The sequence below is a fragment of the Emydura macquarii genome, unplaced genomic scaffold (assembly GCF_026122565.2).
Source record: "Emydura macquarii macquarii isolate MOO-44397 ecotype Brisbane River unplaced genomic scaffold, CSIRO-AGI_Emac_v2 contig_374, whole genome shotgun sequence".
In the NCBI taxonomy this organism is placed as follows: domain Eukaryota; kingdom Metazoa; phylum Chordata; order Testudines; family Chelidae; genus Emydura; species Emydura macquarii.
Window position 1 is genome coordinate 9,744,976 of NW_027130511.1, and position 24,938 is coordinate 9,769,913.

The following is a 24,938-nucleotide window of genomic DNA, read 5'->3' on the forward strand; positions in this document are numbered from 1 at the left end:
AAATCTCTATGTCGTCACTGATGAGACATACCTGAGAACTCCTTTCTAATATAAGATTACTCTGCCCCATCCCCATCAGGAGACTAATGATGTGTCTACACTGTCACTGGGGGGTGTGATTCCCAGCACGAACAGACTTGCACTACCTCAGCTAGATACTTACATGCTAGAAATAGCAGTGTGGGCATTGCACCGCTGGCAGCGGCTTGCACTGGCCACTGGAGTCCAAGCCCACCCTAACCCCTGGGATCCAAGCTTGGACAGTGAGCCCAAGCCCTGGCCAGCGCAGCAACAGCCACACTGCTATTTTTAGCATACTAACTCAACTTGAACTGCTGCAAGTCTGCCTGGGATTCTCACTTCCCAGCTGCAATGTAGACTTACTTTAAGTGCCCTGACCCCCTAACAAGATGCCACATGCCCTAAGCCTCCATTGAAATCCATAGGGAATTGAGGACACTCAGCACATTGTCACATGAATTGAACTAAGGTAATCATCTTAGGACATTATTTAATATTAATAAGAAGATTTTTGATTCCCACCACAATAAGGGTATGAACAACAGAAAAAATACCATGACACTTAATTTTAAGATGAACTTTTTTTTTTTATTAAATTGGTGGAAGAATTAAGTTAGAAAGTAATGGCACTTTGGTGCAAGGACAGTCTTTTTGTTCTGTGTTTGCACACTGCCTAGTACAGTGAGATGCCAGTCCATGACTAGGACTCCCTGGCACTACAGTAATACACATAAGTAATAACAAAATAAATAATAATAATGCTGAATATCACAACAGAGTTTAACTGAAGTCCCTTTATATTACAAAATACAGAAAAGCTACAGTAATCTACCAAAAACTAAAAGGTTTGAAGATTTACACATTTTTTCTTTCATAGAAGTTTTTAAATTCTATTTTAAAAGACCTAATTTTGCAGCTGCTTTTCTTTCACTCCAATTATTTCCAAGAGGCAGAGCAAAATGATTAAAAAAAATGTCACTTCAATATATCGGCAAGAACAAATACATTCCAGTCAGTACCTAGCACTGATACACCACCTGGGGTTACGCATTAACACCTTAAAAGTCCTTACCTTTTGACCAGTCCTCCATTTGTACTTCTGAACTTGTTTGATCTGGCACACACTCTGGTTTTTGCTCCAAGACTGCAGAGCTAAAATAAAGCCAACTCTAGATAAATAAACTTGAAACAATATATTAGAACACACCTATACCTAGCCTTTATTTGACAGAGAATTTACAAGACAAATGATTTAAAAAATATTTATAGTAGGACAATAAACTCTGTGTATTTTAACAGTTGATGCTAAGTTATGTTTCTCAGTAAAAGGGTTTTTTCTTCACACATTTAGATTATATAATGGTTTATTCAGCGTTCTGTTGCGTTTAATGCCTTTGTTGAAAGTATTTATTAGCTTGCCTCCTTGTTCAAGTCCTGATCTTGAAAACACATGCTACTAAGTGCAGCATTTACTACGGTGAGTAGTCACATTGAAGGCAATGACATTGCTCACCACTGTGGCAAGTGCTACTCATGGTAGTAAATACTTGCGGGATTGAGTCCTGGAGTTGTTTATAATGTGCCTGTGAATTTCATGAAAGAAAAACACAAAATAACCATGAACATTTTCAACTTGTACTTTAAACTTGTATTTAGAAGACAATTCAAACCTCTATATTTAAAATACTCATTTCCAGAAAAAAATTGTATTTATATATACTGCTTCATATTATATTCTGTAATATAAAACTAAGCTTTTCAACTACCCACAACAATATTTAAATTACAGTTTATGGTAAACTTACTGTATTAATAAGACTTTTTATTTATTTGGATTTCCATGAACTATTTAATATGACTGATTCTTAAGCTTCTCTCTAGAAAACATTTTATTTCATTTTTACATATATCATACTACCTTATGATACTTTGTATAAACATTTTCCCATACACTATTTGTGAGCTTTTTTTTTTTTAAAAACGTCTAAGTTTATGGTAAACTTTAATATTTACTCTAGCATCTCTTTTTAAATTATCTATAGCAACAGCAATCTTTTACCCTTCAAGCACAGGTATTCGTGAAACACCCAAAAATAAACAGGATCTTGTATTCCGCATGTGTCTAAATACAGTGTGAAAAGGTAATGTATGGACTAATGAAAATGCACAGGGAGTTAACATCTCTGCAAATAAATCTGATGCAGTGTGAAAAATCTTAAAACTGAAGGTTTTAAAATCCAGTAAATGATACCAAGATAAAGGTTTCTGCCTCACTCCCTTCTTATTAGTGAAAAAGCAAGGGGTGGGGGGGAGTTTTTCCTTCTATGCTACATCAAAAACTGAAGGGCCTGCATTTTTAACTTTGAGATGATAAAACAGTAATTCTGCAGACCATTGATAAGATTTATTTAGACTAACATTTACAGTAAACATTCAGGAATTAGTAGTATCTCTAGCTTATATTTGTCTTAAGTGTAAGTGTATATGATGAAAGCAGCGCAAATGTTTATTTGATACACTTGCTTCTTAAGAGTGAAAGAAAATAGAACTTCACCTCATACCTAGAACAGTGAGTGCCTTACAAAAGTCCTCAAATGAAGCTGTAAGCTTCTCCTTTTTTGATTCTGCATAACTGTGTTGATTTGGAGTTGGCAATCTTTTTCTAAGTTCCTCATTTACTTTTGGATTAGCTGAAAATATAGAAGGTTATTAATATCAAAGAAATATGTTTCAGTCAATGAAGCCATTTCCCTACATATTGCACAAAAAGGTTCATAATAATTGCAGTCTTTTAATAAGCTATTCATATAGCAAGACATGAAGAAAATACAGTCTTTAATAACCTCTAGAGTATTTTAAAACATGTCTTAGAGCCTTAATGTGCCTAGTAATATACTATTTAAAACCATAATTTTATCCCTCTACAATATACAGTCATTCTTCCTTCTGATTTACCCAGCTAATGAATGCCAGCAATTAGTAAAATGTAATCCCATTGCACAATCATTTTAATGCTTTTAGCACTCAGAAAAGTAAACACCAAATTAATACTGCTCAAGCCATATCAGATCCTAGCTGGAAGCAAGCAATTATAGTTCAGCTCCTCAGGTGTAATTAAATGATTGGAATGATTTAGTTCCATAAATGCAAGTTAATTCATAAGCAAGCAACAAATATACTGGGAGTAATTACAAGAAACATTGACAGTCTAAGCAGGGCATGTTCTTTTATGTGCCTGTTGTAGGAAAATGCTGCCCTCTCCTGGAGATAACAGTGAATAATAAATCTACTGAATAATAAACTCCATAACTTGGAGAATGGCATAACTTTTAGAGATTGTAGCCTCTCTCAGGTTACACAAACACCCATAACTAATTAATTAGGAATTATTTTGTTTTACATATAGAGAAAGTCAACTACAGTGATCAGACTATGTTGGGTGACTTACTGGTAAGAGTCAACTAATAAGATTGTTCCAGGTTTTTGGTGTTTTGTTTTTTCCCCCCATTATCAACAAAATATTTCTTTTCAAAATCTCATTATTCTGTTTTGCTAAGTAAGTGTCCAGGCTTATTCTGAAAAGAAACAAAAACCCCACAATAAAACTTAGCTTATATACAATATTTACAAGACAACATACATTTCCGTGAGGTACTCTTAGTGACGTTGAGTAACAAAACTAATTACAATGCTATCATTCTGACAGCGTTGAGTAACTCATACAAAACAAAAAAAAGTTGGGCATGCTCATAAAAATTTCTTTGTGAATGAATCACTAAAGAATTGCAATGCAGAGTGTTCTACTTAAATTCCCTTTTGATACGAAATGAAAGTTTTGTAACTGACCTATTACTGCAGTCATTACTGAGTGCCTTTATTAAGGAAACAGCCTTCTGGTCAACATAATTAAACTGATCATCAAAATAAATGAAAATTTAAGATAAACATTGGAAGAATATATAGGAAACAGGGTGTTAAACTTAGATGTGAAGGGTAAGAGATGGGATGAAAGACCCAAAACTAGATGGAAGGATGTAAGACAAAAGGATTTGATTAGCTGCAGAGTTTCCAAAACTGCTGTAAGACAGACTGGAATGGAAAAGAAAGATTCGAAGAGCGTTGATCCATATATATAGGACTTATACTGTCTTCTTCTAGCCTATCACTGGGAAAAAGATTAACTAAAATTCTAAAATGGAAAGAGGAAATTAAGGCCATAAAAGAGCATATTTCAATTACACAGTTCAAGTTTCATTTAAAATGCTCTTTCCTTATTCACAATCCTTCAGTTCAAGGTGGAATCAATTATACATATCCTGTTTTGATATAATCATAACATCCTATTACAGCTACCATCCTGTACACATCATCAACTGAACAGGACATTAATCAAGGAAAACTACAAACCGACTATAACCGTGGCATGCCATACCCAATAACTGTGCAAAAATAAGGCTTTTTTAATTTAAAGTGTAAAATTACTTACGTACCTCATATAAATTTACTAATAAGTTCCCACTTTTTAAATGAGTTTCAGCCCTAACCTGTCCTTCCACAAAAAGAACACACATATTGCTTTCTAGTAAAGTGTACAAAGAACATGTAAAAAAAACCTGAAAACATCCAGTATGTGGTCATATCTTGAACTTACAAAAAGTACATTCACAAACATGGTTATTGCTCTTTAGGACACTGAGTTGTTCCGTACTGGTAAGATTTCCTGCAATCAAAATACGTCTATGTTGTTGATCTTTACACACTCAAAAATAAGCAGAGGCCATGGACAAATATCTGCCAACACGACACCCGTTGAGATGAAATAAATTATTTTAAGAAGTCATATTTCCAAGTTTAAAATGTATAGCACATTTGCTTTGCCCTTTGATGTCACAGTCTTATTTTTCTATTCAAATCTTGTACACTGTAAGTTAATTGCTTTTGGAAACTACTTATTATTCATGTAAAAATTAATGTGCCAATGTGTTTAAATCCTTTTAAATGACCATTCATGCATCTTTCTTCTTTAAGTACCAATGAAATCTGTCAAAGATATCAATGCAAGATGGTCTTAAAGAAAGTTCTAATAAAGATTCTTTTCTGCTAACACAAGATTTTCATTTTTGCCAACTTTACTTAAATTCCATTAATTTTTTAAGCTGCTTTTAATAAATTCACCAAGTAAAATTTTTTAGGCCCCATAGTCTGTCATTTGTGTTCCAGCTGACTTTATGAATATTAATAACTGTGTTATCCTGATTAAATAGGCTTCATATGAAATCCCTGTGAATCCTATAGCTCAGACATCTCATTTTTCCAACTCTTTATGAATTTGGATTCAGATATTAAACTGGAAAAAAATCTTAAAAAACAGATTTAATGGTACATTTGCGTATTCTTAAGCAAAAATTAGATGTTCTAATGATTCAAATAATTAAAACTGATAGCCTGAAATCTTAATATGTGGACCTTTCAGTAAACATGCAATGTATTTTAACTCTAATGAAAACTTCAACATTTTCCAGAACAAAGGATTAAGAATCTATTATAAAATACTAATGTCTGTCCTTATACTCACCTTAAACAACAGATGATATAGTCTTAACTCATATATTTGAGCTTTAGAGTTGCAAAAATATTCCCCAAAGGAAAATAGTTATTGATGGACCTTCAGTTATGTAAGTTTAAATACCAAATACATGCACACAGCACATTTATTACAGTTTAAGTACAATGATTTCAATCTTTTTAATACATATAAAGCCATATTCATATTAGACACCCAAATTAAACTAAACATTAACATTTACCTAGCGTACTTCCGTTCTCATGCAAAAGTGGCCTAAGTTTTCCAACAGGTCACACCAAAGTACACACATGCTTTCAACTTCAGATGCTTGCAGAGCACCATGCACCCTCAAATCTTTAGTTATGTGCATGGCCAACTCTGATTTATGCATATGTACTACAAGTTTTGTGCAGCTTTGTCAGATATTAGAGTGAAAATCTGGGACAAAATGTCTTGTGTTATATCAAATACAAAAATCATTTTATTTTCATCATGCAATATGAAATAGAAGCATCACTCACTTCATTCAGTTGTTGGGGCCCAATCCTGCCAAGGGGCCCCTGCAATCTTTAGCCCTGTGGAGTTCTGGAACCCTTCACAGGCATAAAGGTTTGCTTAGGTAGATTCCGTTGCAAGAACAGGGCCTTAATTATTAGATTTACTAATCAGCAAGATCATTTAATTCATTCATTAGAAGTTATACGTTAGAAGGAATATTTTAAAAAGTTTAAACTTTCAGGGTAAATAACTTCTGAGAATTCTTTATTTTTAGACTTCAATAATCACCTTCCACAGTTAATGAACCAATTAATTTTTCAGATAATAAGAATTTTGTACAGCCTATATGCACTGTATGTGTAACACCGCCCTTTGCTATAGTATGCATTTGTATTGGTTCGGTGCCCTCAACATGCTAGGTGCTTTGCAGACCTGTTGAATAATTGGGCTGGTTCCTTATCCATTTTCCCTCCTGTCTGAACTAGTAGAGTATTCTTTCAATTCACTTAGTAGAGATGTATGTTTTTGCAGTATCTGTATGAGATTAGGTCTGGTCTCTTCATGTACCACAGATACCCTACAAAGCACTGTTTTGAGCGAAGGTTGGTATGTGAAGGGAAAAGGGAGAGACATGTGATTTACTGATTTCTGCACAGTTGTTCTACTCTCCTCTACTAGAAGGAATACACAGTCAAATTCACTTAAGATGTGTGTGGGCTGACCAAGCAACTGGGCAAAATCCATTTACCTTAATCAAACTGACTATTTCTATAAGATACATGCCAGGGGTCTTACACCTTTTCCATAGACATAAACAAGGTCTTAAAAGAGGGGTCTCACAGACACCTACTCTGCCATTCACAACTGCATAGCACCTGGGAGCAACCACAGAAATTGTTTATGTGGAAAATATTAGGAGAGTATTTAATTTATCTATAGCTGTCTTGACTGTTATTTAGCTGCTTTAATAAAGGAGGAACTGGAGGCAACACCTTGTGACCAGTGAGCAGTCAGCTCTCCACAGACCTACAGCAAGTGTTCCCTAGACCACATTTTGGATACCACTGATTTGTGCTATTGCTTAAAACTTCTTTTTTTTTAAAAAAAAAGGTCATTTGGTTTGAACATTTTCTGTACCAGATTCTGTTTCTCTCTTTGAAGCGTATTAATTCTTTCCTTCTTACTACTTTTCATAAGGCAGTAACATCCAACACCCAATCAGGATCAGTGCCACTGTGCCAGGCACTGATCACCATAAAACATGGTCCTTATCTTGAAGAGCTTACAGTTTAATTTGAAACAAGGTATAGGTGAGCCAGGTCACCATGTGATTTTATGTGCACACATTTATGGTTCTGAACTGTGTTTATGTTGGTTTGGGGGTTGTTTTTTCCCCCCTCTATATCTGCTGTCCCACACATGCTGCTCATCCTGTCATTAGCTATCTGATTTTCTTTTAGCTGTAACACCAGATGTGGGTCTTGAGGAGTGGTTTGAAGGAGAAAGTGGATGGATTAACTGATGGACTAATTTGGGAAGTGTATTACATGCGCAAGTGGTGGCATGGAAGCATGTAGAGAGTTGCAGGAGAAATGCAAAATGGACATTCACTTGCAGCTTCCATCTCTACCACAGGGAAATCCAATGTCCCCTTCCCAAATGATAAAGACAGACAGTCAAACTGTGCTTCTGAATAACGGTCTCAACCAGCTATTTTGGGAAAGGATAAGATTCTCTACTGAGAACTCTTTTCCTCCCCTCTCTTTGATGGTAGGCTCCAACTCCTTTCACAAGTCACATAACCTTCCTAGTGTAATGAAAAGTCTGAAATCAGAGAGAGGCCCCATGTCACATTACCTTCCTTGATAAAGTAAGTCTGAATAGGATTTCACTCAAACCTCACCAAAACTTTTCCTACTGCGGTTACCAGTTGTCTACAGACAGCAACGCAAGTGCTCCCTCCCTCCTAAGTCTGTGAGCTGCCAGCCCATGAAACAAGAAACAGGAGCTTGGAATCAAGCCACTAATTCTCAAGTTATCTTAAAGGGCTGTGACTGAACTCAAGTATTTATCATTTTTCTATAATGAATGAACTAGTAGAATTGCTCCATTATCTGAATAAGTAGTGTGTGTTTGGAGCCAAAAAGCTGTGAACTGTATTCCCAATATTGTGTATACTTAGCTAGCTGACAACTATTCCCTCTATATACGTGGCCAGAGATTGTTCATTACGCTAGGCAAAGTTCTGCTGTTTCTACACAAACATTCTCTTGTGATTACATCTTTGACAGAAATACTGTATGCTCAGGGCAGATACTATAGAGGGCTCAGGAGATCTGGTTAAAACATGCCATAGTATGAAATCAACAGATGCCAACATTCTTCAGAGGTGTGAAATTCTGAGCAGTTTGTATTTAAGATAAAAATGGATATAGGTTAAAGAACTATAAATTGGCCATGAAAACATGGATCATCTAGTAACACTAGATGTAAGAAGATATTAGCATAAAAAGGGCAAAATACAAAGGTTACTTAATTTGTGCATTCCATATTTAGCTTGATAATCACATATTACAAACACCTTTTCACATTCAGCCACTCCTCCATGGCCTTATTATCTTTCAGGCAAGCAACTCCTGTTTAAGGGACAGCAAACTGAGCTGGCATTCATGTAATTTCCAGTGCATTTTTCCCTTGGTGAAGGAATGAGGAATGCAGGTTTTGAGTTGGAAGGGGCTGGAATTCTGTCCCTAAAGTCAGTAGATTTCTGGGGACTCCACAGGTGTTAGCACCATCCACTTGGAGGCTTAGGGTGAGTTTCACAAGGGAGACTCCGGCGCCTAAGTCCAACAATTAGCCACAACTGGCATTGACAAAATTCCTGATCAGCTGCTACCTAACGCGGGAGATGCCTAAGTTTCCACCATTAAAGGGTCCTGCGGTGCCTAAATGTTGGCATCTGGTCATGCACATAGCCACCAAGTCCTGACACTGCCCAGTAGATCAGCACTTAACTCACACATAAGCTCCAATGGGATTCACAAGCCAGGCATTCTCCACTTATTTTGCCTTCGGGGCCCAATTCAATTGGCATGTTTGAACATGCCCAAACCAACGGAGGAGGAAGAGGTGGTGGTCCCTTATGAACTTTAGCACAGTGATTAGAGCACACACCCAGGATGTGGAAGATCTGGGTTCAAATTCCCCCTCTGCTTGATGTGGAGCAGGGATCTGAACTTGATCTCCCATGTTCAGGTGAGTGCTCTAACCACTGGGCTATAGAGTCACTCTCTCTGGCCCAAGGAATATTTAAGTATTTCTACACAATAGAACAGCTTCAACGTGAGAGACAGAGAGATCCACCCCAGCATACCACACACAGCACAGTGCTTAGGGCACTCTCCTGGGGAGGTAGGAGATCCAAGTTCAAATCCCTCCTCCACATCAGGCAGAGGGGGGATTTGAACCCAAGTCTTCCACATCCTGGGTGAGTGCTTCAGCCACTGGGCTTAAGAGGAGGGGGGGGGGAGCGGGAGGAGGTCAACCTCCACTTTCTCATCTTTTTTTGAAAAAGAACTAAGCTGGTTTAGGCACCAAACTCCAGGAAGGATTCACAACTGTGAGCCTTCAGGTGGAGATGGGCACCTCCCTCTGGCCTGGACTTGGGCGCATAAGTCCCTTTGAGAGGCGAGAGTTAGGCCATCCCATCCACCCATGAAAGCAAAGGCTCAGTGTCTTTTCACCAGCCAGTTTTGCTACTTGCCATGCTGGAAACATCTTGTAGATGTGTCTTTAGATATAGCACAGAACAGGGAAAGTTTACACAGACTTTTTTTTTTTTAATCAGTCTTGTCAGGCCACTGTACATTTGGAATGGTACCAAGCCAATATTTGTCCTGTACACTGGCTGTAAGTGACAGTTACCATTGACACATCAGAAGGTGTGGGTAGGGAGCCGTACAGCAGAAGGAAAATTGTATGCTCTATTAATAAGGAAGTCAAGTTTGAAATTGAGGACTATTTTCACAGGGTTAATTAGATACCAGGATCTTCTAAAATATCCTGAAACGTTTTGCCCCAGGCGAAGCTAAACCAAACCACTTAATCTAGGAGGGTACAATATATAAAAACAAAAGTTAGCTTACAGAATAGTTTCCCCAGGGAACAAACAGCCTGTGTTTTTTGTATTCACATGGAAGCCAAGTTTTGAGGCAATGACACACTCCTCTACAAAAGGCTTCTATTTCTACATAACCAACAAAACTTACCAGAAAATCAAACGTCTGCAAGCACCCAAAGCAAGTTCGATCAATCCGTGATGACACCAGGTATGAAAAGTCCCTACTACTCAAATGAAAGAAGTAGTGAAGATTATAAGAAATAACTATAATAGTTACTTCACATACGTACCAGACATATAATAAAAACACCAAACTCAAATTTTCCTTTACATACAGTAGAACTGTTTTACTATTTTACTGATATATTAAAATCAGTACCCATCATGTCCCTGGTGTTTTTGGAGACAGAGGGAAGTTAAACATCCTACACCATACAAACTCTTCTCGTGCGCTCTCTAACTCCCACAACAAACTCCATTTGCACCTTCATTTATTAATCCTCTTCTTCTGTCCATATGTTCTGATCTCCTTCCCCTGGATGTTCTTTTGTTTCCTCTTTTGTTTCTTTTTCTCACTTTGCATTGTGCTTTTTGCTTCTCTCCACCCCCTGCCACCAAACAAGTACTGGCCGAAGGATTTGAAAGAGGTGCCGGTGCTGTTTCCTTTCACTCTCTTTCCCCCAAAAGTCAGCCCCTACTTTCATTTCATCCTCTCTCTCCCCTATACTTTTCCCCTCAAGCATATTTTTCCTTCTAGGCTGCATCATCGCCATTCTCCTCATTTCCAATCTAGCCAAGTATTGGCCCAAAGAGCTTCCTGGCATCTGAGCTTGAATAAGCCTCCAAATCCTCCATGCCAGGGCAGTATAGAAAGCCACTGCTTTGATCAAAAAACCTGCTTTGATCAAGCACAAAATAGTCACTTTTAGCATTTAAATGGCCATCATTAGGCTTCAGTGCAAAACACCCCATTGAGATGAAGAGGGGCAGTTCAAAATCTCAAAGCTATTGTTTCAGCCATGCAGTGACATGGGCCTCAGTGCATCAGTTTCTACTGTTTCCATAACTGGACAATTGTCTCTGCAACTTTGAAAGCTTCAAAAGACAATTTTTAAATGTTTAATGTTTTTTTTGTATGAAGGAAAACCAAAGTCATATCATGACAATTCCAGTGGATTAACAAAAAATACAAAGATGTAATATAAAGCCATATTCATAACATACAACGATAACGCGTTTGTTTACTGCTTTATGTTGTAAGACAGAGGAAGAGAACCATAGCAAATGATGGGAGCGTGACACATGGAATATAGCATGGCAGACACTTCTACCTGTTTGTGATATTTCTTTTATCATGCAACAAGGGCATCAGGTCAATAACTATTTCTAGAACTGTTTTGGCAGGCCCATCAACAGAGTTCCCAAAAAATATCAGCTTCCCATAATGATCTGTCAGCTGAGTTTTGCGTAATGAGACCAGACCGCAAGAATACTGGTTTCCAGGGCAGCCAGGAACTACTCCAATTTGACCTCTGATACAGATAGAACGGAGATACTGACTAGACTTTTGGAAACTATTTGAATAAAGTCCAGAGAGATTTCCCATTTAGTGTGTTGCAGAAAAGGACTGAAATGAAAGCAGGTAAAGAATGTTAATATGATTAGAGTGAAACTCCAAAACAAACTTTAGAAATGGTTTAGGAGACATCTGATAATATGCTTCTATTCTCTTCTCTTCGCAAAATCCACTGTACAATCGATTACAAGAGTATGTAAAATTTCCTAATTCTCTAAATCGCAACTTCCACTACCAGAAAGGCGAGTCAATGCTGTCTTATTTTTTCCTCAATGAACTGAAACAATGAAAATAAAGCAACAGGATGACATGATAGTATCGTATCACATTCCACACAAGTATGTGAAGAGGTGTCTCAGTGCTGGTATGATAACAAACATGTCTGCACGCATGTGGACTATAATCAAAACACCACTGACATTTTTTCAGTAGTTTTGAGAGACAGAAGAAAGCTTGGAGGCGACGGGGAAGACGACAAATTTAGAAATGAAGTAGAGGAGCTGCAAATCTATTGGCTAAACTGACAGTTTCCAAACCTTCTTCAGCCATAATCTCCTCTTTAAAAATAATCCTCCATTTTGCTGATAGCCAAATTATTAAAAACATAAAACAAAGATACGCAGTTCTTGAACAGTCTAATTTCTGCACTATATGACCACTAACTGTAAACACATACAGTCCTGTTGCATGTGCTCAATCCACTCCAGACACAGAACAGAAAAGCTGGAAGCCCTTATGCATCTCTTACAATCAGCACAACGGTATTTCTTACATGTCTGCCACGTGGTTTCCTAATAAGAATGCACCTCCTTTTTCATCATAAATTGTTGGATGTACAGTGGACATACCCAGAATTGCCGATCCTCTCAATTTCTGTGGTATACACTTATGTAAGCTGAACACACCACTGTTAAATCATTCAAAATCTATAGAGGGAATGAGGAGCAGACAAATAAAACAATGACACTACCACTGAACTAGACAGGCTTTGTGAGAATTAACTTGGACTTCATATTCTGAACTAAATGCATGAGGAGAAAAAATCCAGAGATTTAAGGGTCAAATTCTGCCCTCACTTACAAACTACTTCTGATTCATTGACGCCAACAGGATTACACTGGTGCAAACAAAAGCCTACTTTTGCCTACAGATCTGTAGAGCTTCAATAGCAACTATTGGGATCCTCTCCTCAATTTAAGATGCTTGTTAAGTACTGTATACATATCCACCAAGTAAATGTTTTCCCCACCCACTACAAAAATAGCCCAACATTTTAAAATTGGCAGGGAAAAACAAAGTTATGAAAGACATAACATTTCAGGGTCTGTATGTTATATTCCATTAACAACACTTCACAGGTGTTGAGAACACTCTACATTGACCTTGTGCCTTATACACATCACATATGCCCTATCATATGCTGTTGCTTATTTAGCTATGACAAGCAGACTAGTGTTTTAGTAAATGTAACAAACATTTCCCCACAGACTATACATACTACTAAAAAGAGCTAACAGGGAAAAGTACTTGGATGAGCCAAAAGAACATCTAGACTGGGGGGGGCGGGAGGGGAGAAAGGAAGTCTGGGACCATGCCAGGAGAATCATATGTTTTAAAGTGAGCTAGAGTCTCATGAAAATGGCAGATAAGTGTTGGATCTCTTCAGGAATTAAATACGATGAAAACAGTATTCAGAATTTCAATGGATGTTGAAAATCCAAAGGACTCAACCCTGCAAATGCATACTGCCACGAGTTGTCCCACAGCAGTAACAGCAGGAAGTGAGGTGAAGTTTGGGTTTACATCTACTAATCGGAGGCCAATACAAAAGAAGAATTCCCATGAATTGTGCATGAGTGGCTAATAGGCTGGTGGTTTCAGGGAGCTGAAACCCAGTTAAGCACAAAGCAAGATTCCCTCATGCTGGAGGCAGGGGGTAGCAAGGTGACTCTCTGTCCTGGGTATCCTGAGAACCATCACATCTCCTCCTTCCCCATTGGTCAGGGACAATGCCTTGATAGAAACCCAACATCCAGCTGGGCAGGCCGGGGGCTGGATTTATCACCAGAGCACTGCTGCTGGATCTCTCTCAGGAAGGCAGAACAACCTCTCTAGGTATGTCTACACTGCAGTGAAAAACCTGCAACTGACCCATGCTAGCTGACTCAGGCTAAGGCTGCTTAATTGCAGTGTAGGAATTTGGGCCTGGGCAGGACCCGGGCTCTAGACCCTTAAAGGTGGGAGAGTCCCAGATCTTGTGCTGCAGCCTGAGTGGAAATGTCTACACCACAGTTAAACAGCCTCTTAGCCTGAGCCCAAATCCGCTGGCACAGGCCAGCCACAGATGTCTGATTGCAGTGTAGACATACACTCTATCTATCTATCGAGTGTCATTCTCTGGATAGTAGGTTTCTGAAAAGTTTTTCAAGACCTGCCTTCGTGAGAAATTTTTCACTTATTATATTCATATAGACATCCGTCTAGCACAATCCTACTCAGCCACTTGCTCTAGGCAAGCAATACTTTTTTGATGGTCAAATTAAATGTCAGGGGCTTTCTGCCAGTATAGGGAAGGTGAGTAAATATTTGGCTGGGCTGGTAAATTTTCATACTAGTATTATTACAAACTTATTAGAATTTAGCATACATATCTATTAATTTAAAGGAATATCAAATACACAATATAGGAGATACCCCTACAATATATGTATCTATCTTTCATACTAAGTAGAGAGAAAATTTATTTTAAAACATTCTTCTGCAATTTCACACTGACTCTACTAAAGGCAGGCTAACTTGGAAGTATATCAGATGTCTGAATTTCCTGCTGAAAAGGAAGTGATAAAGAAAACCTGAATCTGGAAATCACCATCATTACCACCAAGATTTCAGACTCACAAAGCAATTACTGTGTTTTAAAAACACAATGAAGCAAAAAGGTCAGTGCCATAAATGAATGCAGTTGCCTATAAAGCCAATGTGTTGGTACATAATGAAGAAGTTCTACCCCCCCCCCCCCCCAATAGTTAGTTTATATCCTTTACTACTACATAAAAATACATTAAGAGAACATTAAGATGCAAAGTCAAGCACGCAAAAGTAAGGAAGAGCCAGAATTAAGGTTGCCTCTGCAACATTAATCTGGCCCCTTTGTGCATATGCATTATGAATTGGTCCACAGGACCGCTGCCTTATCCAGGGCACGGGATGGGTAGTGCTCTGGGGATGAATCAGAATTGTCTCATAAATGACTACTCATTGACTGAATAAAGCAAGGGTCCTTAATTCTGGCATTTCCTAGCTTTGTACTGATTGACTTAGCAAACTTCACATTTATTTGACACTGAGAAAAAACAATGTGTCTTCCTAAAAAAATTGAAAAAATAAATCCCATAAGGATGAACCATATTGATCCCCATTCATGAACAGGTTTCTGATCTTCATTTTCACAGCACAGACCTCTACTACAGAGTTAGATTAACCGGTAGCAGTAGTAGGCTGTTAACCTCTATGATGCGAACCAGTCACTAGAAGGGGATGAAACATACATTTTGCCATTGGGTTTCACCAGTATTTGCTGAAAAAAGACAAATGGAGAGATTAAGGACTCCTGAATTCAGGCTCTATATGGGAATGTTCTCTAGTAGTTGTAGACCCTTCTGCTCCATTCCTTCTGCTCCTAACTGCCCCTGGACTCTTTACCCTCTTCCCCATCCGCTCATATCCAACCCACCTCTTGGTTTCTGCTCCCCCCACTCTACAGCTATATAGCCCCACTGAACCTCGTTGGCTCCTATCCACTCCCTCACACCAGCTCCTGTCTCTTCTCTGCTGCCCCCACTCCCTCAGCTTCTGCAATCCCCTATTTTCTACCCATTTCTCACCTCACTGCATTGCAGTGTGTCTCTTCCTTTGTCCCCACTTCCAGGGCACCAACAAGAAGAGCAGAGAGAGCAAAGGAAAGAATCTACCCTGTTCTCAGTTCTGGTACCTGGCAGATGAGAGGAGCAATTGCAGGGAAAGTCATGCTCAGCCCCTGTAGTCCTAGAATGGAGCATGCTCAGCACAGAAGCAATCTTCAGATAATTTAGCTGCAAAACTCAAAGAAGTCTCTACTGAGCATGTGTGAACTGAGATTTTTTTCAAAGGCTTATAACTTGACCAAATTGAAGAAAACTTTCACAGAGACAGCAAGAGGCACATCCTGAAGACTAAAGTGATTTCTCTGCCAAATTTCAACCCCCTACTGAAAAACATGGAAGCTTCTCAATCAAATAGGTGTAATCATTTTTAACACATGGGAAACAATGTATTTTCCCCTAATCTTGTACTTGTAAAAAGATAAACCTTTTCAGCTGAAGGTTAAAAAAAAATCCACTGGAATTAGACATCCAGCATGGAAAATTTCAGCCTAAATTGTTAAAGTTGGCAAAGTTTTAAACAATTGAATAGAGAGTCTTATAATGAGAACCGGTTGGCAACCATAATGATAGATGGTGCTGGTAATGTCACCTACCACATAACTACTTATTCATTCCATGATTTCTGTATTTTCTTTTTATCTTCAATTCAATTATATTATTTAAACTTTATTTGCAGTACATAATGTGAATAAATGAAACATGCTAGTTATATGATCCTTCCATCATTTATAAAGTTATAAAACCTAGGTCATAAAGAAACTGAATGGACTTGCTTTGTTAAAACATTCCTTTACTGTGACCGGAATAAAGATCAGTTGCAAGCCTTTATAAAGGTGCATATGACACACAAATGACAAGCATATTACCTGGGCCAGAAATATGAATAGAAAATCATGATTCACATATAGTGAATAAAAAACCCCTTAAAGTACTCTTCTGAGGTCATTTACCTGAGGGTGGAGTACAGATAAGTTTTAGATTACATCATTGCCAGAGAAATCTCTATCTATGGTTCAAATCCTCACATCCAAACAAACAGGTTTTTGCTATCCATTTGCTATGGTGAACAGTCAAAAGGAAGCATTTTTCTTGTTGAGATATGGACTACCTAGCTTTTTTCAGCAAGATTCTCTACTTGAAATTGCCTAAAAAAAGAAAATGTGGACAATCTTGTCTATCCTGTAACTACAGTGTCAACTGAATGAGCCATATATTGATTAATCTTAGAAGCCCAGTTTACAAATAGAGATTGTCCTTTTCATCAAGCTACAATGATAGGCTAACTAGAGCGCTGTCAGTGAAAACCTGGAGAAAGGGAGAAATTAAGTATTGGTGAATTGAGGATTTGGACTACTAAATCAGTAGCAAAGCATCTTCAAATTGCTCCTCGTGGAGTAAGAATACCATCTTGGGGAGGAGAGAGCTGCGCATCCACTTATTTTCCATGTAGATCCTTGCTCAGTACACAATTCTGCAACCTCACTCATGCTGAGGATTATTTATTCATGTGAGTAATCTTGTTGAACCAAGACAGTCATTAGGAGCCTGTTTTTCAGAGGTTTTGTGCATCCACCACTCCTTTTGCTCAGCATCTCTAAAAAACAGGCCTATAGCATTAGAAATATTATATTGTAAGACAGAAATATGAGAAAAATAAAAGCCTACAGGTCAAATACTTCAAAACCATATTGATATTTTGCACTGGCAATATCTGCTGGGTCCTAGGTTTTATCGTACCCAACTATGCTGAAGGAACACAAGAGACTATGTACAGTATTCACCAATAATGGTCTCAAATGGTTGACAACGGATGACAAGTCTTAGCAAGGTCAGGATGAAAGACTTTCAGACCAACTCTCACACCCTAAATTCACAATAAAACTGGAGGAAGGGAGGCAGGGAGATAAATTCTTAAATCACTTATCAAGGGAGTCAACATTTCTTTAAAAACTTACACTTTCATGAACCAAACTGTCAAGCAGTTAGCACAAATCTTATTTGATTATCAAAAACTAAACTTTAAAGAGTGCTGACAATTAATCGCAGTTAACTTAAGCGATTTTACAGTGCAAATATTAATAAAAAATATAAAGTGAGCACTGTACACTTTGTATTCTGTGTTGTAATTGAAGTCATTATATTTGAAAATGTACAAAACATCTAAAATATTTAAATAAATGGTATCCTAATATTATTTAACAGTGCAATTAAAACTGCAATTAATTGTGACTTTTTAATCACATTGTCACGCTGGCTGGAATGGGGGGGGGGAGGTATTTATTATATTGTTTGACATCGGTATGTCAAAATCATAATAATTCATGTGAGATATGCCATGTCAGGTACTGTTAGAAAGGCTATAATGTGCTAAGTAAGATGATGATGTTTATGTTCATGTGTTATATGTGTAATGGAAGTTATGGATATGTTTGATATATCAGTATTTCAAATTATGCTCTCTGGGTCATACCCCAGACAGGATGGCTGCAGAACAAAAACCTGCTTGATGGCCCATTAAGAAATTCACAGATGCAAGGGGCCTAGGGGGGTGGGGGTGGGGGAGGGGAAGCCAGGGATATACCTGATGAGTCACCAGGACTTGCTCATGTGACTCTGGACTCCATTTTGGTTCCTGTGAAATTCCACAAGCAGCATGGCAAGGGCCAGAGGACATAAAAGGCAGAGGCCCGGAATCCATTTGGTCTTCAGTCGGATTCAGCCTTCAGCCACCTATCTACCTCTCGATCAAGTCATCTGCAACTGAAGATGTGAAACAAATGACTGAGACCCATCCAGGTACTGGATGTATACCAGAGGGACTATACAAGCCTGCAAACTCCACAATTCTTCTAGAAATCTGATATATATGGACTTTCAAATCATTTGTATGTATCTGATTGCTTTAATCCTTTAACATTTCGCTTATAGTTTGTTTCTTTCTTTGCATAATAAACCTTTAGTTTTAGTTACTAAAGGATTGGCTGGCAACATGGTATTTTGGGTAAGATCTAAACTTAAATTGATCTGGTACTGTGGCTGACCCTTTGGGGTCAGGAGGAACCTTTTTGGTAAAGAGCATAGAGTTTAAATAACTGGTCTCTTCACTGGACCTACTGGCTGATTGGGGGTGGAGACTGAAATACGGTAAAGGGGGTTGTGTGTATTTGTGTATTGGCTTCTTGATAACCGGTTTGGGGAATCAGAAGCACAGTTTGTGGCTGGTTGGGAAGTCGGACTTCAGTGTCACCCACCAGTGTTGGGAGAATCTGCTCTCCTTTTGCAGCCTGCCCTGACCTTGGCATTTTCAGGTGGCTACCCTGGGCACGGAAGGGTCACACTCGTGATTAATCACGATTAATCATTTTTAATTGTTTGACAGCCTTACTTTAAAGCAAAGGAACTGGAGTTTGTCTGAGAGAAAATCTGTAAATATGTATAAGGCCATAAGAGAGCTGTTATAATGAATCTTAGCCTTCCATTCTTTGAATTGCTTCAGGACTTTGAGAACAGTATCACATAATAAGTGACTTATTCTTGTAAGAAAATATACCAATGATTCCCATTTCTTTGGCTACTAAAGGAAATATTCTTTGTTGAACTCCCAGATTGTGAACCTGCTCATAAAGGCTGGCTTGAAAATGGAGGACCAGTAACAAGCTGGCAGTTTTTGGCTGAAATGCTTCATCCTGTCAGAAGATGATCCTGCTGGAAAAGGGTTAAGTGAGCTCAATTTGTTCACTGAGGCAAGTGGCTTGTTACTGAAGTAAAGGTAAGGAAGTGGCTATAAGAAAGAGGATCTTTTCCTGGTCTGATCAATCCTGATACAGGCACCCTAGGAATAGCCAAGCCTGGGGAGAAGTCTTGAGCTGAATTATATTAACAAAGAAATTCACCAAAACATAAAGCCAAGTCAGAGGAAAGGCGTGAGCTTTTGATACTATGCAGTGTAAGAATTTTGTTTTAGAGTAGATTGGGACAGGCACCTGCTCACAGATGCCCACTGCTAGAAGCGTTGGTTACATCCCCTATTTCTTCAATTAGAAGAAAACTGCTGCACTGGCTTTATGAATGAGCTTGAAAATTTTTCAGAGAAACACAAACAATAAAAACTTAACACACAGCTAAGGTTGAAAGTATGTTTGAATGGAGCCCAATTAATAACCCAAAACAATTACACTTTCTTTACAAAAATGCCACTTTTTAAATGCAGGGTGAATTATAATGGGTACTTTTGAATTCCTGTAAAACAGACACTTTTCCCCTACAGCAGTATTTCTCAATCAGGGGTACATGTACCCCTGGGGGTACTAAGTTCTTCCAGGGGTACACATCAACTCATTTAGATATTTGCCCAGTTTTACAACAGGCAACATAAAAAGCACTAGCAAAGTCAGTACAAACTAGAATTTCACACAGACAATGACTTGTTTATACTGCTTTGTATACTAAACACTGAAATGTAAGTACAATATTTATATTACAATTGATTTATTTTATAATTCTATGTTAAAAATGAGAAAGTAAGCAATTTTTCAGTAACAGTATGCTGTGACACTTGTATTTTTGTGTCTGATTTTGTAAGCAAGTAGTTTTTAAGTGAAGTGAAATTTGGGGGTACACAAGACAAATTAGACTCCTGAAAAGGGTACAGTAGTATGGAAAGGTTGAGAGCCTCTGTTCTACAGTATAAGTTGAATTTTAAAACTGCAGTTCCATAGACAAGTTCTTTACTTTTATTCATCTCTCTGACTGGGTGGGATGGCAATATTGTTGCTGGATATCCCGTGAGAAATTAATGTAATTTTTAAAACTTTCATATAAAACGGTGAAAGTACAGATAAATCCTTCCATTTCTTTAAGCAGTTAAGATATATGATTTCCAACTGTCTAATTCCAAACAAAAAGCAAGTACAAAAAGCAATGGCTCCCTTAGCATCAGGTAAAATTTCCTAGTAAATATTCAGTTACAATTTTGTGGTCTATTTGTGAAACCCATATCTAAAGTTACATATGAAAAAGCTGTGAATGTTTACCAAGAATATTTCACACACAAGAGGGTTTTTTTTTTTAAATGTGAAATAGATATTTTCAAAATATGAACGGAATTACAACTTTTTCCTAATATTTAGCAAACTTAAGATACTGTACGTTCATTTCAAATCCTGAAAAACAGTCTAGAGACAAATATTAGCCTAGCACATGATAGCAAAGAGGTGGAACAAAATTACATCTCAAGGCGAAACTATTTTAATTAGTGTTACCTAGTACACCCACACAGCAGTCACCTTCAGGGCAGTGTGGGAAAAACGGTTACTCTCCACAAATGTCTCCACACACAGAAGTTGGAGTCCCAGCAAGAAGGGGGTGGGAAAGTAAAATTGGCTTCAAATCACTTTAGTACCACTCTAGTTCTAGGACAGCAAACTAACTTAAAACACCCCTGTATGGCTGCCTGTAGGCAGCTCTGTAGCCCGGAATAACCAGAGTGCTCTCCACTCCCTCTTCTATCCAAATCAACCCCCATGGCAACCCCTGCACTGGGAGAAATCTCCAAGGGGACTATTCCATCCCCTTTATGCTGCCAGAGTGGCATCGAGAGGCTGGTGCCGTGGGTAAAGTCTGTCCCAATGTGGACTTATGGCTTATAGCAACTGTATTCCATCAAATAAACCCTCTTTTGAGATCCTGATGATGAAGGAAATTCCACTATACCATGATGGTGTGGTGCTGAGTCAGTAAGCACACATAGAACTCCATTTGCACAACAATCCAGCAAAATGATGAGGTTGCTGGCTCAGCAACACTGCCAAAGCCCGTGCATTTGCATCATTTAAGCAAGCTAGGTTTCTTGAACCACAGACATCACAGAGGCCTGAAATGTAACATCAGCCCAGCACACTAAAATTGCTGAGCTAGTGACCTCACAGAGCTGCATGTATTGACATCAGGCCAGCAATCTATAGCGGTTGAGCTGATGCTGACTCAGACACCTGAAAGAAACCTGGGACATTGAAATTTATCCAGCAAATTAGAGATCCTCAACCTGAGACCTCACAGCATCTTGTCCCCTGATGTCAGACCAACAAGCTATAGGTCTCAAGTCAGCAAGACCCCTCTGCCTTGGCATCAGACCAGCTACCTAGAAGAGCTGAGCCAGTGGACCCCACCAAGGCCTATATCTTTATCTCAGTGCAACAAGCTGTAGCTGCTGTGCTAGTAAACTTCACAGAGGTCTGTGTGTTAACATCAGATCTGCATGCTAGAGTTCCCAAGCCACAGCCTTCATTCCTGGACATCAGCCAAGCAAGCTAGATGTGCACACTAGTGCACATCACAGAAGCCCATACCTTGACATGAGCCCAGGAAACAAAAGACCCTGAAGCCAGTCGTCATCACAGAAGGCTGTGCCTTGACATAAGCCCAGCAATCGAGAAGTGCTGAACCAGAGAGCTTACCAAAGCCTGAACCAAACAACACAACCAAGCACCCTAGGCTAGATATGACTGAGATTGGGGCATGGAGGAGGGTGAACTGGCTAAAGCTCTACCCGGACAAAACTGAGGCAAAGATGGTAAGCTGAGGAAAACAGCAGGAGGATATGGCCAAGATAATGTCTGCCCCTTTCATTGAGGTTGCTCTTCCACCATTAGTTGCATGAGTTCACAATTTAAAAGGGAGTGGGGGTTAAAGAGAAGGGAGATTTAGATCTCCAGTAGCTTTTAGATGACCATATTACAAAGTGGAACAGAGTAGTTTTGCAGATGTTTAGGAGATCGTGTTGGAGCTGGTTGGGAAACTGAGGAAATTTTTTTTCAAGCTCTTGCCCCATTTTTCTCCCCCATCCCTCCAAATTTTGCTGAAAGTTCAAAATGAAAAAAAAAAAAAAAGATCTATGAGTTCTCATTGTAACCTTTTCACAAGCTGGTGTAAAATTTGACAGCCTGCTTGGGATCTGGTTACCTAAGAACAGCATCTCTCTCCAGGGCATACTGCCATTGTCAGAATCAACTTAGGTGCACAAGCACCCAAGCTTGTTCTAGAAGAAAGGCAATTGCTAGCACGGTCAGTGACAACTCTGGAATGTTCCTTCCTCAGTCTGAAATAGTTCAAAGGTCTATCTCATCAGTGCTTGCAGCAAACACTGTCCATTTGCTAAGACTTTTGGGGAGGGCTGGGCATATGAGCACAGAGCAGCTTTGGAGTGAGATGAAGTGTACTTTGCCACTAATGCATCTGATATTGTTCTGTGTAGGTTTATGTTATGCCACTGTGTGGATCGCGATTTTCAAAAACTGCCAGGGAGTAAAGGATTGTGGATTTTTTGTATTAAAATTGAAATAAATAATTATATAACACAATAAACTATCCTCAGAAACAAGTTACATTTGCAGCAACTATTGCAGTCACAGAAGTAGCTGTATACAGAGAAGGGCTGAATATTTTCACAGGCAGAGACAGCCTTAGCATTTTGGATTGATTGCAAAAAAAAATGTTGCTGCCTCCCACACAAATGTAAGCTATTTCAGTCCATGACTGTCACACCATTGTGCACAAGGCCAACCCAAGCACCATGCGGAAGAGTGAGAGAGGTGACTCTTTGAAATCTAACTGCTTTCTTTGACAAAAATTGTTGATGCAGAGGGGATCGTTAGTCCCCTCAGCGTCCTGCTGCAGAAGTGGAGCAGAGATGGAGCAGAACTGCAAATTCTTTTCAATCTTAGCCGTCAGTTTGCACTGGTTTATGTGTTCAAGGCTCTCTATCAGTAAATGAGCAAGAAACTTAAAAAACAAACAACTGATTCTCTTTTACCAGGTTTAAAGGTAATTTACTAATAAAGGTTTTTATGAGTTCCCTTCACTTCGTTGCTTCTACCTAAAAGATGGCTTTGCTATTCTCAATAGGTTCTCTATATTTATCAAGAAAATTACAACGTTATGAAGTATAAAGAGTTTTTTCCTTCATTTTTTTAGTTAAAAGTAATTTACCAAAATGACACAGTAAAACATGTAAATATATTACTTCAAGGATTGCATGTAGCATATGAATCAACATGTCTCTCTCAACTTTTTGACAAAATAAAGACAAAGGATCATCTCCCAAGAACCTGTGCTTACCTGCAAAGTAAGTTACCTGGAATCATACTCCTTGTAAAATAATGTTCACTGTGCTATGCTGATAGACTACTTCACGAGCCATCTGTTTAGCCATCTCCCTCCAGATTATATTAAGTCAGCAATTTGTAAAGAAAGCCGAGGATGTGGTGATGCTATATATGAAAGGGATTTATTAAAGGGGTACAGTAACTTAGTATATAGGAACATTTTAAAATTTATTAATTAGTGTATAACTATTGTTGAAGGCAAATATATAAATTAAAGATGATCATATTTAGTTTTTAGGAAGCCTACCTGATGTTGCTTTCTTTTGGCAACTGCTTATAGTTTTATTTTTCAGCAGAATGTGTATCACTTGAACTATTCCCAAAGAGCAGATGTCTTATTGTAACTTGAAATCTGGTGTATGGGGGGGAAGAAATGAAATTCTCCCAAAACATCAGACTTGTAATTAACAATGCTACCCTCCCTGTAAGAAAGGCTGTGATATATTTATAGCAGCAACCTTTCTTAAATCAGAGGCTGCACCTTCCCATACTAGATTTTGGTCCAGTCAACAGCAGTCTCTCATCCTGACTGACTTTGTACAAGTAGTCTATCTGATTTTCTCTAGGATGGTCCTGGCCAAATATTTCCCCATAGCCTTAGTGCTGCAGTAATTTTTTATTAATCTCTTTTAATAAAGGCACCTTTTTGGCTACTAATGATATGTGAGATGACAGAGGCATTAATATATCTCTACTCTCTTATAACACCCAAAATACCTGACTCTGCAACAACATTCTAATGAAAAGTGGAATGTATGTAATAAGAAGGGCAATGCATTTCAATCTCATTTTTATTCACTTTATATTTCCAACAAAAGAAATGTAGTTTGTAAGTGAAGGGGCTTCTATCTACTGACCTTGGCATTCATCAGGACCATACTGTGATTTATATTGAGAATTCCAAGCCTTTATCTAATCTTATAAATAAATTTAAAATACATAAAACAATTATCCTAGAGTAAAATTGAATTTTATCTCTCTGTAATCAGCTTTTGTCTATGCTATACATTTCTATATTTGAATACAATTCAAAATTAATAACAGCTATAATTTATTTTCTGACTTTTCATTA

At 38.3% G+C, this 24,938-nt stretch overlaps 1 protein-coding gene across 3 annotated transcripts in view; it reads right to left on the bottom strand.

Moving 5' to 3' along the window:
• MIPOL1 (mirror-image polydactyly 1) overlaps positions 1-24,938 on the bottom strand; it is a 272,270-nt gene that overhangs the window by 226,512 nt on the left and 20,820 nt on the right. The window contains exons 1-3 of one of the 3 annotated variants that reach the window (XM_067533883.1): positions 18,286-18,379; positions 2,583-2,711; positions 1,094-1,173 (exon numbers count right to left, since the gene is read on the bottom strand). In XM_067533883.1, coding sequence (XP_067389984.1) covers positions 1,094-1,112 — 19 coding nt within the window. In that variant the 5' untranslated portion in view covers positions 1,113-1,173; positions 2,583-2,711; positions 18,286-18,379. Of the gene's footprint in view, positions 1-1,093; positions 1,174-2,582; positions 2,712-3,469; positions 3,583-18,285; positions 18,380-24,938 lie in introns of those variants that run through there. The other 2 variants (XM_067533891.1, XM_067533876.1) reach the window with 2 other exon arrangements.